The sequence below is a fragment of the Palaemon carinicauda genome, chromosome 2 (genome assembly GCF_036898095.1).
Source record: "Palaemon carinicauda isolate YSFRI2023 chromosome 2, ASM3689809v2, whole genome shotgun sequence".
In the NCBI taxonomy this organism is placed as follows: domain Eukaryota; kingdom Metazoa; phylum Arthropoda; class Malacostraca; order Decapoda; family Palaemonidae; genus Palaemon; species Palaemon carinicauda.
In genome coordinates this window covers 192,770,482-192,786,111 of record NC_090726.1, presented here as the reverse complement: position 1 = coordinate 192,786,111, position 15,630 = coordinate 192,770,482, and the positions used below count along the sequence as shown (strand labels likewise).

General features: G+C 42.2%; 1 protein-coding gene across 2 annotated transcripts in view; it reads right to left on the bottom strand.

Annotated features, from left to right (window-relative positions):
- Window positions 1–5,670: 5,670 nt before the first annotated feature.
- LOC137629035 (zinc finger protein 665-like) overlaps window positions 5,671–15,630 on the bottom strand; it is a 38,190-nt gene continuing 28,230 nt past the window's right edge. The window contains exon 5 of one of the 2 annotated variants that reach the window (XM_068360309.1): window positions 5,671–7,260. In XM_068360309.1, coding sequence (XP_068216410.1) covers window positions 6,388–7,260 — 873 coding nt within the window. In that variant the 3' untranslated portion in view covers window positions 5,671–6,387. Of the gene's footprint in view, window positions 7,267–15,630 lie in introns of both variants that reach the window. The other variant, XM_068360303.1, reaches the window with a different exon arrangement.

The window sequence follows — 15,630 nt, the reverse complement described above, 5'->3', positions numbered from 1 at the left end:
ATGTAAGAGTTTAGCTTGACAAGTCCAGGTCCACTCTCAATGCCGCCAAGCCTTTCTTCGGAATTGTGAACAGGTGGCTTTGGAACTTCAGTGATCGATCCCGTTTGATTGCTTCTTCTTGAGTAACCCTGTGGTGTACTCTTCCAGGATGGGAGTGGATTTCTGGGAGAAGGTCACTGGTGGAGGAGGAGGACCTTGTGACCATTTTCACCTCAAACCTTTAGAGATTATGCTATGAGCCCACAGACCGAAGGTCCAATGGTCTCGAAAGTGGTAAAGTCTACCCCCTACCGGGACCACCGCGTTGTGAGGGGGTGAATCTAGGTACTTTCCTTCTCCGAGCCCCCTTTTTTCTAGGTCCGTCTCGATGGCGAGACTGTCTTCTACTCCTGTAGCTTCCTCTCTGGTGTCCACGAGAGGAGCCTGAGGGTTCGGATCTAGGGCTGTATGCAGGTAAAACATCCCAACGGGGTTGGGCTGTGTACCTGGGGAATCAGTGAGGTAGACCACCTGATGAGGGGGATTTGGATGCATAGACGTCGAATCGGAGGGAGGCTGTGATGACGAGTGGGTAACCGACTATCGATTCCTGTCTGATAGAGGCCTCAGACAGAACGTATTTCCCACAACTAACCCGATCAGACCATCAAACGTGTAGGTCGAATTGGAAGGGCAGATCTTGGAATTATCGTAACCCCCAGACTGACAACATCCTGGTCCAGACAGATCGGGCCTGCCCTTTAGGAAATAATACTGTTACCTTCGGTACCTTGTCTAACCTAACCAAGGCAATCTCTTTCAATCGAATGAATCCGTTGAACGGGAATTCTAGTACCTGGGAGTAAATTCTACGTCCCCCAGAGGGAGGATGTCTATGCCATCCAGATTTATGGTACCATCTATATATGGAACATGTAAGGCAAATCTCTATGCGTTGTTTTTATCGAAGGAGGTTACTTCGATATGCCTGGGGCTGTAGGGGGAAACTTCTGAGTTCCTGAATGGATCTGACTCACTACCATACTTTTGAGCTCCGTCATAGCCCCTTGGTTTTCCCTAGAATGTGTTGCTTTTAGCAGTCACGGTTTATGCAGGGTAACATGAACATCAGGATCCATTAAGGGTCCTAGGTCGGTGACGTAGGTAATTGCAAAGCTGAAGGCTCAAAATTCATCCCCACCTACCTGCCCGTCCATGGGGTCGTCGTCCAACCTTAGAGAGGACACTCTGAGGAGATAGGGACCTCTAGATGGAGCATTTCTTCCCAACCTTGATAACCAAGGGCGGAGAGCCTCTCTTGCAGGCCAGAGAGATTCATCATCATCCTGACGGGAACCATGTAGGCGAACCTTCTGTAAAAGAAAGGGGACATAAGTCTGGATGTTCCTTGAACTTTGGTTAGTGATCCTATTCATAGGCTGGGATCAACTGTACAACTCATAAAAATCATTTTTAAAGAAAAATCATTTAATGTACTATCTTTTGGGGTATAGTTCGACACTTGTATTCATGAAATGTGACACTGTTGGCGCATCCGCCACAGGTTGGCCACCCCTGACTCAGACGTTCAGAACCGGGTCTAACATTATTTACTGGCTATTAGTATTCTATTGATTCATCTGTTCACTGACCAGAGTTTCAAGGAACAGTAGATAGCCTCTCATGGCATGGTTAGTCTCGACCCGGCCCTTCATTAGAAGGGGCCAACGTTTGGTTCCCAGTACTGAGTGGAAACTTATTTCTATTTGAACACTATGTTGTATGGATATTTATTCATATTTAGGCATAGTTAGAATTGAATATGTATAAATATAGGCATAATCAATTTATTTCTATTTGAACACGATGTTGTATGAATATTTATTCATATTTAGGTATAGTTAGAATTGAATATGCACAAATATAGGTACAATCAATTTATTTCTATTTGAACACTATGTTGTATGGATATTTATTCATATTTAGGCATAGTTAGAATTGAAAATGCATAAATATAGGCATAATCAATTTATTTCTATTTGAACACGATGTTGTATGGATATTTATCCCTATTTATACATAGTTAGAATTAAATATATGCATAAATATAGGCATAGTTATGTTCATATATTTTTATTTGGACTTTCAAGAATAACTAATGAATATTACCAACGCAAATTCAAAGTGTCATTAAAGTAAGTACAGTTTACTTTGTATTCATGTTAAATCCTTTCCTTTACAGCAAAACAAGAGATTGGCCACCCGTGGTCTGAGTGAGCTCTGTCTGTAACGGAGCTCCGGTAACAATCCCCGGTACAAAGGTCCGTCATAGTGACAACGTGAACACCAGAGGAAAACTAATATTAACCTCAATGCTGATCGCCTGTACAATATCCGGTTAAGCCGGAGATTCGATGAAAAGGAACGTAATAACGATATTGTGATTATTTATGAAAAAGGGGTTCATACCCTGATTCTGATCGTCTGATTGATCTCTGTTTGTAACGAAGAACTAGTGACAAAGGTCCGTCATCGTGAAAACGTGATCCTTAGCGGTACGATAACATTCTCTAATACTGAATGTTTGTGTTATCTCCAGTGAAGCCGGAGATTCGATGAAAAAGGGACCGTAATAATGAAACTGTTTAGTCTTCATCGGTATCACATTGTTAACTCCGGTTCTGGCCGTCTGCTTGATCTCTGTTTGTACCGGAGATCCGGTAGCAAAGGCCCGTCACCGTGATATCGTGACCGTTCCCGGTACGATAACATTAACCTCAATGAATGATTGTGTTATCTCCCGTGAAGCCGGCCGTAACGGTGTAATTATGATCAAACATGACAAAGGTTCGTGTGTAAAAGGCTTCAGCCGGAGTCCGAGTGCCGGATTACACCGTTGCACTCCAAAAATCTGCTCCTGAACGTTAACTAGTTCTCACCCAATGAGTATCCATATAGCGGAGCATAACTCAAGGCGGAGCTAAGCATAACTTCGGAGCTAAGGGTGTCGGTATAAAACGACCCCAATTAATGACTCATACACTAACGTACCTATTAATATTGTTAGCTATATTAACAGTAACCACATCAATAAAAACGTTTATAATATTAAACGTACTATCATCAACTCTGATACTAAGAGGAGGCTTGAATAACTCGTGATCGTATAAAAACGGAGAACGGGAAATTCACCTCTCTTACTCGAGCTAACAAAGAAAACGAGAGAAGGAATAACTCATATCTGTAGAACAGGGAACGAGCAGTCTCTGTTTTCGCTCTCAAGGTTACATAATAAAAAACTAACATCACACAATAAAACAAGAACATTAATAAAATTGATTGCTTTTCTTAGTAATAACCAAGAACGAAGAATAACGTAACAAAAAAAAACAAGGATATAGTCTAAATCGAAGCCTCTGAGGCGAGAACAAACTAACAGACTAAATCGCTAAACTTTAATTCGCTATTCTTTAAATCGCTATTCTTCGTAGGTCCAAATTGGACTTGCAAGCAAATAAATACCATAGTAAAAATTAATGATAACACTAAAAGGCCATAAAACGTAAGTGATATAACCAAGATGACAGAGTACCAGATGGGCAAAATTAACTAGAATATTTACCGAAGCGAACATAACCCAAAATGGCTGCCGATACCTCGGCAAGACAATCGCTTCCAAAACTAAAAACCACCATATTGGAAACAGAACAAATGCCCGGTACTGTCAAAAGCTGCCAAAACAAACTATGGTACTTAACATTGGTAAGGGTGAAGTATCAACGTCAGTCATGTTGAATTAACGACAATCACTTCGAAAAACACTGGGCAAAACACTTATCAACTTTGCTGGCTAGTCCAAAACAGAAGGATGACCTAGTGAGCGCGAGTGGTGGGTGTCGGTAGGGTAACCCAACTGTATTCTCTAGGGCCTGTCACGGCCCTCCCCCTTTGATGAAGGGATTATCTAAATGGAAGACAGCCTGTGAATAGTGTTTTACAAACGCCCTTGTTAGATATACGACACCAACAAGGTGCTCGCGCGAGGGTTGTAACCTCTGCATTCCATGCTTTTAATTTTCTCTGGTATATTTGGAAGATTTATATCAGAAAAAGTACAAAGAAGGACTTTTTCGCCGGCCGTCACAGGTTCGACCCAGAAAACATGTTATTTGACTAAAGGAAAAAACTGAAAGGTTTTCCAAATAAAAAGTTCCTTTAAATTAGAATTTAAAACATTAAAGCTAAGAAAGAATGAACAAAACGTCAGAATTGATTTACTCTTACTGCAAAGTGAAACCGTGATACACTCTCTCTCTATCGTAACGATAGAGCGCATGTTGAACGTCCTGAACGTCAACAACTGCGTAGCATAAAAAACTAAACGTTAGTTCATCTTTGAAAACAGTACGAAGACTATCAAAGAAATTCTTTCATAAAATATTACATTTAAAAAGTTTTAAATCCTTTAAAAGCTAAAGACGATATAAAGGGCTCAATGTTGATTAACTTCGGTTTCCAAGTTAGGACCGCCTAACAAAGCATTAAAATTTATTTATATGTTTATAAAAAATGGAAAGTTAATCGAAGAGGCCTAATAAAGGCGGAGAGATATAAAATATATAGAGGAAAATCTATAACGTGATAAGATAATTACTAAAAGCCTAAACACACTTCCGTCTAAGGGAAGGGTCGGCCATTTAAAAGTGAAAGAAAGTCCATACTCTCTTTGTCACCATAATTAAATCTATCCAAAACGAGTTCAAGTTTTGAGATGAAGATAAAACACCTGCATAGCGAAAGCTCAAAACAAGAATAGTGTACTTCACCAATAGTTGTGAAAACAAATCCAGTTAGCAACAGCGAATTAGTAGGTCTTGCCGGTAGCCCGACAGAGAGAAAATTGAGTTCTTTGTTTACATTGAGTACTGAGTACCTGCACGACAGATGGCGCTGTTGAAGTACACCCCCTACCTGCATAGCGATCGCTGGCGGATTTTTAACGTAGAGTTTTCTGTCGAGCAACAGAATTGCAGCTTATATAATCACCGGCTAAGTTAAATATTGAAAAATTAGTATCATATAAATTAGTATAAAAAAATTATTATCATCAAAATGAAATGAAATGTTGGTCCTTGTCCACTCACTGGGACTATGGCCTATGAGAGGTAGAGACTAGCCATTGGTGTTGGAGTTGATCTGAGTGGACATCCTTCTCTTTGAATGCTGACGCAATACTGAGCAACATATAGGAAATCGGGCCGGCCCATCATCACGTTGGTGGTGCAGTTTTGTGTTGAAAAAAGTCGTTTTTCAACGCATCCATTCAACACTACTTGCATCATGAATCATAGCGTGTACAGGGCCTTAGTTTCCTAGGGTTTGCTGTTACATTCTTCTAGCTGAAGTCATCCTACTTCCTAGCTCCAGTGGGGGGAAATATATCATTGTTATTAGAGCAATAGATAATATATAAGAGGGAGACTTGGTGTCTTGGGTTTTAAGGAAATTAAAAAGGTAAAGCTTACTTTTTACAATTTTGTTCTCTTGGAATTTCCCCTTAATTCTCGTCTTCATGGAGAACTTAGGTCGGTTTTACACGTCTACAATCATTCCTGAATTTAGAAATAAAATAAAAGACTGTACATATAATTGGAAACAGCAAGAAAAGAAATTACATTAGTAGGTGAGCACTATTTTATTTTGCATTCAAAATTTCATACATGATATAAATTTTCCTATTCTAATCAGTTTCCAAAATAAATCAAATGATTTAAGCTGCAAAATATAGAACATAAAAGTGTTACTACTAAGGCTTGCTTATTAATTTTTATCAATTATAAATATATAATTTTTTTTGGGGGGGGGAAGAAATCAAAATATATAAATGCTAACGTCTTAAAATTTCAATAAATTGTTGAAAGTCAATGCAGATATAAGTACAATATATTATGTAAATATTGTTTTAATCCTTAGATTTCCCCTTAAAATTTTTACACTGCAGCCACTTCATTTCCCAACCATATTACCCGCAAGATACAACAGTGCACTTTGATGAATGAAAACTGGCACTCATGTACAAAATATCAAGTATTATTGTAGTTTAAAAGCTGCTGGACACTGGAATGTTTATTTTCATATGATACATATGAACAAAATGCTTAATTCAAGGTCGAGTATCTATACTGTAATTGAATTTAATCCGTTAATTAATGAAAAATATGCTAGAGTATATACATACCTATATATTGTATATTTCACAAAATCTATTGGCTAGAATCCATATTTTTAATTACAGAATCACATAACTTCATGTTTCTAGCCAAGTTCCACTCAAAAACATTTCTACGCATATATACAATCAACACATTTATATACACATTTCAAGAACTCAAATACTGCACTGTACATTCATTTCCAAGACTTATATTTTTCAATAAATTCATCCATAGTATGATTAAGTGCCTTTATAAGAGCCATTTGTTTTTCAGGAGGATTAATGAGATTCAACATTTTCTTTACGTACGCACTGTAACTATTGGCCAGATTCATATCTTCACTATCAAACAGCTTTTTACTTGCCGACACTAGCCTTGATTTTGCATCATCTCCTTGGGGAAAGGATTTAGTACTAGGCACTGATTTTTTGCCTTTGGCTGTAACTTTAATAACACTTGGCATAGAACGATTATGTTTTAATTCCTTTAGATAAATGTTTTTCGGACTAATCACCTCTATGGGTGTACTTTTCACTGTAGTTTTCAAAGAAGCACTGACAGTGTCAGTCTTTGGCAATGTAACCACATATGAAGATTTGGTGCCTAAAGACTTTTCACTGCTGCTTCCTACACTAACAAGGGGAGTTTTACTACAACTAGAAGTGCTAATAGTAATAACTTTACTTGGGCTATGCGAGTTTCCCATGAAAAAGTCTCTTCCATTTACTGTAATAGATTCCTTGATACTAGACGAATTAATCAAGGGTACCGACTCGGCTAGTTTTGGCAATGGCGAGGGAGGGTTGGAGAGGGACGATGGAGAAAGGGAGCTCTGTAGCGAATCAATGTCTCTCAGAGGTGAAACTGCGGCTGCAGACTCGAAGTTGATGTCTTGAGGGTGAGTGTCAAAGTCATGACATGATTGGTCCACATCATCGTCTGAATTCTCCTTTTCCTGCTTTGTAGTGACTCTGACTGTGGTAATCCTTTCCTGCAATTCACTGCATTTTGTGACTTCTAAAACAGCAGTGTCAAAAAACTCAGGATCCTCCATTTCCATATTCTCCTGTTTCTTTAAGAAAATTTGAAACATCATTATCTACACTTATCTTCAAGAATTAATACTGCATTAGATATGCTTACAGTATATTAATTTATAATGGCAATACAGTACAGTATTTGTTATTGACAAATGTTAGAAATAAATTATATATTTTTTCAATGCTCAGTTTCTAAGAAGAAACCAAGGTTAAGTAATATTTAAAGGAATAATGTTTTTGGAAAAAGAGTGAGATTTCCTCAACTAAAAGAAAATTATTGTCTCAATTGTTAGAAGTTATCAATTCTGAAGTATTTGTAGAATGATATAGTCAACTTAATTTTAATCATTCTTTGCTTAAAGGTAAACATTAAATTCTTACATATGAGGGAACTCTTTGTATTTTGAGGATACAGTACCTTACATTGCAATAGGAAAATTTCAAATATCTTTAAAAAACATTGCACAAATTTTTTTCAATATATACATACATACATATACCAAGGCACTTCCACCAATTTTGGGAGGCAGCCGACATCAACAAATGAAACAAAAACAAAAAAAGGGGACCTCTACTCTCTACGTTCCTCCCAGCCTAACAAGGGACTCAACCGAGTTCAGCTGGTACTGCTAGGGTGCCACAGCCCACCCTCCCCCGTTATCCACCACAGATGAAGCTTCATAATGCTGAATCCCCTACTGCTGCTACCTCCGCGGTCATCTAAGGCATCGGAGGAAGCAGCAGGGCCTACCGGAATTGCGTCACAATCGCTCGCCATTCATTCCTATTTCTAGCATGCTCTCTCGCCTCTCTCACATCTATCCTCCTATCACCCAGAGCTTCCTTCACTCCATCCATCCACCCAAACCTTGGCCTTCCTCTTGTACTTCTCCCATCAACTCTGCATTCATCACCTTCTTTAGCAGACAGCCATTTTCCATTCTCTCAACATGGCCAAACCACCTCAACACATTCATATCCACTCTAGCTGCTAACTCATTTCTTACACCCGTTTTCACTCTCACCACTTCGTTCTTAACCCTATCTACTCGAGATACACCAGCCATACTCCTTAGACACTTCATCTCAAACACATTCAATTTCTATCTCTCCATCACTTTCATTCCCCACAACTCCGATCCATACATCACAGTTGGTACAATCACTTTCTCATATAGAACTCTCTTTACATTCATGCCCAACCCTCTATTTTTTACTACTCCCTTAACTGCCCCCAACACTTTGCAACCTTCATTTACTCTCTGACGTACATCTGCTTCCACTCCACCATTTGCTGCAACAACAGACCCCAAGTACTTAACCTGATCCACCTCCTCAAGTAACTCTCCATTCAACATGACATTCAACCTTGCACCACCTTCCCTTCTCGTACATCTCATAACCTTACTCTTACCCACATTAACTCTCAACTTCCTTCTCTCACACACTCTTCCAAATTCTGTCACTAATCGGCCAAACTTCTCTTCTGTGTCTGCAACCAGTACAGTATCATCTGCAAACAACAACTGATTTACCTCCCATTCATGGTCATTCTCGTCTACCAGTTTTAATCCTCGTCCAAGCACTCGAGCATTCACCTCTCTCACCACTCCATCAACATACAAGTTAAACATCACACATCCCTGTCTCAGCCCCACTCTCACCGGAAACCAATCACTCACTTCATTTCCTATCCTAACATATGCTTTACTAGCTTTGTAGAAACTTTTCACTGCTTGCAACAGCCTTAAACCAACTCCATATAACCTCATCACATTCCACATTGCTTCCCTATCAACTCTATCATACGCTTTCTCCAGATCCATAAACGCAACATACACCTCCTTACCTTTTGCTAAATATTTCTCGCATATCTGCCTTACTGTAAAAATCTGATTCATCCCCTACCTCTTCTAAAATCACCCTGTACTTCTAAGATTGCATTCTCTGTTTTATCCTTGATCCTATTAATCATTACTCTACCATACACTTTTCCAACTACGCTTAACAAACTAATACCTCTTGAATTACAACACTCATGCACATCTCCCTTACCCTTATATAGTGGTACAATACAAACACAAACCCAATCTACTGGTACCATTGACAACACAAAACACATATTAAACAATTTCACCAACCATTCAAGTACAGTCACACCCCTTTCCTTCAACATCTCAGCTCTCACACCATCCATACCAGATGCTTTTCCTACTCTCGTTTCATCTAGTGCTCTCCTCACTTCATCTATTGTAATCTCTCTCTCATTCTCATCTCCCATCACTGGCACCTCAACACCTGCAACAGCAATTATATCTGCCTCCCTATTATCCACAACATTCAGTAAACTTTCAAAATATTCCGCCCATCTTTTCCTTGCCTCGTCTCCTTTTAACAACCTGCCATTTCCATCTTTCACTGTCTCTTCAATTCTTGAGCCAGCCTTCCTTACTCTCTTCACTTCTTTCCAAAACTTCTTATTCTCTTCATATGAATGACCCAATCCCTGACCCCACCTCAGGTCAGCTGCCCTCTTTGCCTCACGTACCTTGTGCTTTACTTCCACATTTTTCTCTTTATATTTTTCATACTTCTCTATACTATTACTCTGCAGCCATTCTTCAAAAGCCCTCTTTTTCTCTTCCACTTTTACCTTCAATACTTCATTCCACCATTCACTGCCCTTCCTCATGCTGCCTCCAACAACCTTCTTGCCACACACATCCCTTGCAATCCCAACAAAATTTTCTTTTACTAACTTCCACTCCTCTAAATCCCCAGTTTCTCTTACTTTCACTTCGTCATATGTCATTTTCAACCTTTCCTGATATTTACTTTTTACCCCCAGTTTTATTAGCTCTTCAACCCTCACTAGCTCCCTTTTACATCCACCTACTCTATTTCCCCACTCTTTTGCTACAACTAATTTTCCTTCCACCAAAAAATGATCAGACATACCGTTAGCCATACCCCTAAACACGTGCACGTCTTTCAATCTTCCAAACATTCTTTTAGTTATCAACACATAATCCATTAATGCCCTTTCTACTACTCTTCCATTTTCCACTCTTACCCATGCATACTTATTTTTATCTTTCTTTTTGAAAAAGCTATTACTTATCACCATCTCTTGCTCAACACACATATCTACCAGTCTCTCACCACTCTTATTTTCACCTGGTACGCCATACTTCCTAATGACACCTTCTACCTCTCCAGCGCCCACTCTAGCATTTAAGTCACCCATGACAACTACATAATTCCTTCTACCCAGTCCTCCTACACACCTAGTTAATTCATTCCAGAACTCATTCCGCTCTTCTTCACTTTTCTCACTACCTGGCCCATACGCACTGAAAAACGCCCAACATTCCCTACCCAACCTAACCCTTACCCACATTAACCTAGATGATATCTCCTTCCATTCCACTACTTTACCTGTCATCCATTCACTCAGCAACAAAGCCACACTCTTTCTCGCTCTTCCCCTTTCAATCCCAGACACTCTACCAGACATTTCACCAAACATCACTTCACCCTTTCCTTTTATCTTCGTCTCACACAAGGCCAATACATCCATCCTTCTATTCCTAAACATACTTCCAATTTCACATCTTTTACTCTCTATCGTACTACATCCACGCACATTCAAACACCCCAAAACTAGAGTGCGGGGAGCAGTCACTCTCCCCCCAGCTCCATCTCTTTGTCGATGTCTCACAGGATGTAGATATATTAGGAAGATTGTTTCACTGTAAGCTGGAGACGTTGTTAGAGTAGGATAACGAGTGGTTATCCAGATGGCAAAGGTGTGGGTCGAGGAGCCTCTTCCCCATTCCAGCCCGAAAGCCTTCACTTTTGACCTTTCAGCCAAAGACTGAGATGGGGGTGATCAAGAACGGAAGTTGGGTTCAAGGAAAACTACATTTTACTTTAAAAACTTGTGATTTGTTCCTTAGTAGCATGAAAACCTTAGTCCTTTAAGTAGAGAGACTTACTACCTAATCGGATATGAGTCCCCTTCGAACCTAACATGATAGTTCATATTCTTCCCTGGCAGTGATCGCTGCTTGATCTGTACAGAAACAAAGCATTGATCCCAGCAAACTCTTACCTGACTTTCATACTGATGAAAGGCTGATAGGACCTGGCCTGTAGTTGCAAGCATGTAACCCATAAAATCTGAGATGCCCTTCCCTGAAGGGGATGTCAGTTTGGAAATATATACCTATATGATGATCAGTGAGTTGGTATAAAATTCATTATCTCCTACTCGTTAGAGGGGATGTGAGAGAAAAACTTCTCTTAGACCTAAAAATGGGGCTTCGAAGTATAACTTACCTGCATCCGATCCGATTAGCATGTAACGTTTCGACTGCTTGGTTCCCGTGAGGGGCCCACAAGAATGAATGAGAAGAGCCAGTCATATTACCATTCATTCCGGACTACATCTACATGTTACCACAGATGAGATGCATCCTTGTCCCATGTGGGAGCTGGGCTGGTTACACAACTACGTGAGGAGCAACCACAGGACCAAGCACAAAGATGTCAAGGGACTTGTAGGTTTACTCTTGCAAGTAAAAAGCCGTGAAGGTGGCCTGCCTCTTCCAGACACCAGCTTTCAAGACTTGGCCCATTGACAGGTTTCTCCTGAAGGCAAGAGTGGGGGCCAATACCTCTGACTTCATGAGCTCTGGTCTTGGCTGGAACCTCGACTTTCTCGTCAATCAAGATGTACACTTTATGCATGGTCTCATGAAGCCATAAAGAGACCATGTTCCTGGACACCTCTTTGTTGGTCCTGCCAATGTTAACGAAGTCTTGGACTATTCAGGCTTAGGGTGTCCAGTCATTTTTAGATAGCACCGCAGGGCCCTCTCGATCACCAACCAACGCCTCCCAAAAATAGGGGATGGGCCCGATGTGAACACCTAAATGAACACCTAGGGAGCTGTACACAGTCCAAAGCACAGAGTCTTGAAGTGGTACACCTTAATGTAGAGGGAGAAGCGAAGGTATTTTCGAGAGGACTATGAACAGGCACTTAAAAGTGCAGTATGAGTCCTTCAGGTCTATCGAAAGCATGAAGTCTCCCTCTCTGACAGAAGACAGCGCAGACAATATTATTTACATCCTGAACTTTGTTTGATGGACAAACTTGTTCAGAGGAGAGAGGTCAAAGAATGGCTTCCAGCCCCAAGTCGCCTTCTCCACCAGGAAAAGTCGACTGTAGAAGTCCAGAGACTTGTCTCGAATGACTCCAATCACATTCTTCTCTAACATCATGTCTACCACTGCCCGCAAGGTAAAGGCTTTTGGTGATGTTGAATAATCTACAGAGAACTCAATTGGGACTTGAAATAGGGTGGCAGTCCTTAAAGGGTAGCAAGTAACCATGCCAAAGGACACTCAATACCCAAGACTCGGCCCCTTGTCTGGCCTGTACTGTCCGTGGAAGTACGTACCTGATCAAAATAGATACCCTTCTCTCAAAGGGATGTCAGTTTGGAAACATATACAGTACCTGTATGATGAATAATGGGTCGGTATAAAATCCACCATTTCCCCCCTCTCGGCAACATGAGAGGGGGAACGCTGGCATCAGTGTTTCCCTTTCCCTCTCCTTTTCCCACCTTCACCCTTCATAAAAGGAGCAGGTTGGGGTGCTCAAAAAGATTGTGCACGCACAGGCTCTTTTGAAGAAGGTTGCAGCCGTTGCCAACTGGGATATCAAAGTGGGCACAGGGCACTTCCTTGATCCTGATCTAGCAGGCATGGCTGCACCCGAATATTTGACCGCCGCCACTTTCGAAGAGCCAGGGCCCATAAAAGTGACAGCAGGGTGATCAGGGATTCCCGCAAAGTAGTCCTCCATAATTCCACTGCCATCTGCACACGACTCCAAAGAAGGAAAGACGTGGCACCCCCTACCTACTTTCTTTCCTCTGAAGGACTTGCTCCCTTTCTGCTCCTTAGCCTGAAAGGGCTGCTTAGACACCTTTGTAGGTCCAGAGGACCTGGAATTCAAGGGATTTAAGGTGTTGGGCTGAATTCTGGGAGGTTGAGGCACCCTCCCATAGTGCCAAGTAGTCATGGCCCTGTGGAGAAGAGAATCCTTGGAGGATTTTCTCCACCTATCAGCTGCTCTCTCTCACCTCTGGGTTGAAGAGAGAGGATTCCTTGAGAGTCGAATTTCTAAGGCGCGTGACCTCCACTTTGGCATCTGCCTGTGAAATCTTCTGACCATGGTATCCCATTGCTTGGGGATAGCATTTGCCGACAAGTTAACCGCGTGGTGTAAAAGGAACTCCAACGTCTGGGTACCTGATATAAGGAAAGACTACGGTGACCGCCTTGTAGACTCCTTAGACAGGTCCTCGGAACGTACAATGTGGCCTAATGACCCCAATCATAGTTTGAGCCACGAAGCAGCCTGCATGGCATACTTTGCACCTCTTTCTATGTTGAGGAGCTCAGTTGCTGAAAGTGAAGCTCTCAACAAAGAGTGTCTGTATCGGAAGGCCCCTGGTAAGTGATCCTACTGAGGGTCGAGAGTCATGTTAGTAAGAGGTTTGTTCTCGATCTTATAGTACTTCCAGTGGAGAAGGAAGAGAAGTGGGAGAGACCTCGGTGAAGAACCTGCTCTTAGGGAACTGGAAGTGCCTGCTATCTGAGAGATAGCCTTTTTTCTGGCTGCTGTCAATTCCTTCGACCAGGGCAAGAATGCACTGGTCTTATGGGGTCTCTAAGTACCAAACAATTGGTCCAGGACCATTTCCTTGTCTTCCTGGGAGGTAGTACCAGGATCCAACAGCTTATTTATGGCTTTCATACAGGCCAGGACTTACCAGAAAGCGTGTTCCGACTCTCTGTACTCTTGCTCAGAGTGGAAGTTTGGACTAGCTGCTCTTGGAGGGTATTCCTCGTTCATGTCCATGAACTCGTATACCTCCACCCACTCATCCATAGGAGCTTGGAGTAGGTCAAAGTTATCGATTGGGTCGTAAGAGGGACCCGCTTCAGGGGATCTCTTATCTAACTTCAGTCTCGTGTTCTTTGGATCCATTTTAGTCTTTCGACTCTCTCCAAGGGGGGAAATGCTTTTCCAGGATAGAAGGCTTCGGAAGAGCCTGCAGTTCCTTTGGATCGTGAGACTGAGGAACAGAGGATTGTTTTTCTTGCAGTGGTTTGGAAATAGGACGTTGGTCCGGAGGAATAATCTCTACCGGTTGAGGCCAAAAAATCTGAATAGAGATCTCCCTAGCTCATGCAGGGTTGGGTGAGGTTCGCATGAGGTGAAGTACCAAGCTTTATTCTCCTTCTTTGCCTGGTGATAAACCTGTCCCCTGGGCACACCGGTGTTAGAGGGAGTTGTGCTGGGGTTTGCCCTGAGTCAAAACGCATCCTTTTCTCGGCACTGGGTCTAGATGGAGAAGACCGCTGTGCCCTCAGAACGACACTGCCTTGGGTAGATTTTCTCCTAGGATCAAAAGGGCCTCCAGAGGAAGACATCAGACGGCCAACTCTGGCGGAATTCGCGGAGTAGGCTGGATCTGGGCCTGTTGTGGCTGTGGGGGGTAGGAAGACCCAATCCCCATCAAGGATTACTACAGGGTCGACACAAGGGTGTCGTACTATGAAGGCAGATCACCTCCCCTTGTCAAGTCTGGTGTCTCCTTTGGGAGCCCTGGAGGGGAGAACAACTCTTGGTGGGATGGCGTTTGGGTACCTGAGACGCTCAAGGAGACAGTCTCTTTAGCATGAGGAGGTCCTCTTTCGTTGTTTGAAGAGACCAATCGGGAGAAATTGGAACACCAACACCACCTGCTAACTTGTTAGGAGGGTTCCTTAAAACTTTCAGGGAAGGAAGTGGCCTGCCGCTAGATGTAACGTTTGCAGAGGTCGTTGGCGGAGGGGTTGGGTCCGTGATTGCTAGTGAAATCAGGACCTCAGTGCGTTTAGCACACAAGGGATTGGCCGATACACGCGTCAGTGGGCGTGATTCATGTGTAAGAGGGCATGATTCACGAGCAGAGGCCATCGTTTCACGAGCGATTGACGATGAACGGGAAGGAGAAAGTCCTAGGGGCTCATGTGGACTGCCGAACCACTATCACTAGCTGGGGGTGGAGATGGAAGCCTCGGAACAGTGGCAACGCATAGCGTTGGAGTGCATTGCGCCACAGCGGAACGCATTGGTGAGTGTCGTGTGGGCAATCACTTACCTAAGGCATCTCAGGCCGTGAAGGGCGCAGGAGGGAGCTAAACTGGAAGCTTCTCTGAGCATTGTTCATTGGAAGGTCCTTGTCCTATCATGGTTCGTCGTGGAGAAGGTCAAGCTGTATTGTGCCGTGTGGATGTTAAACGCGAGCGCCTACGTCATCCTCGTAAAG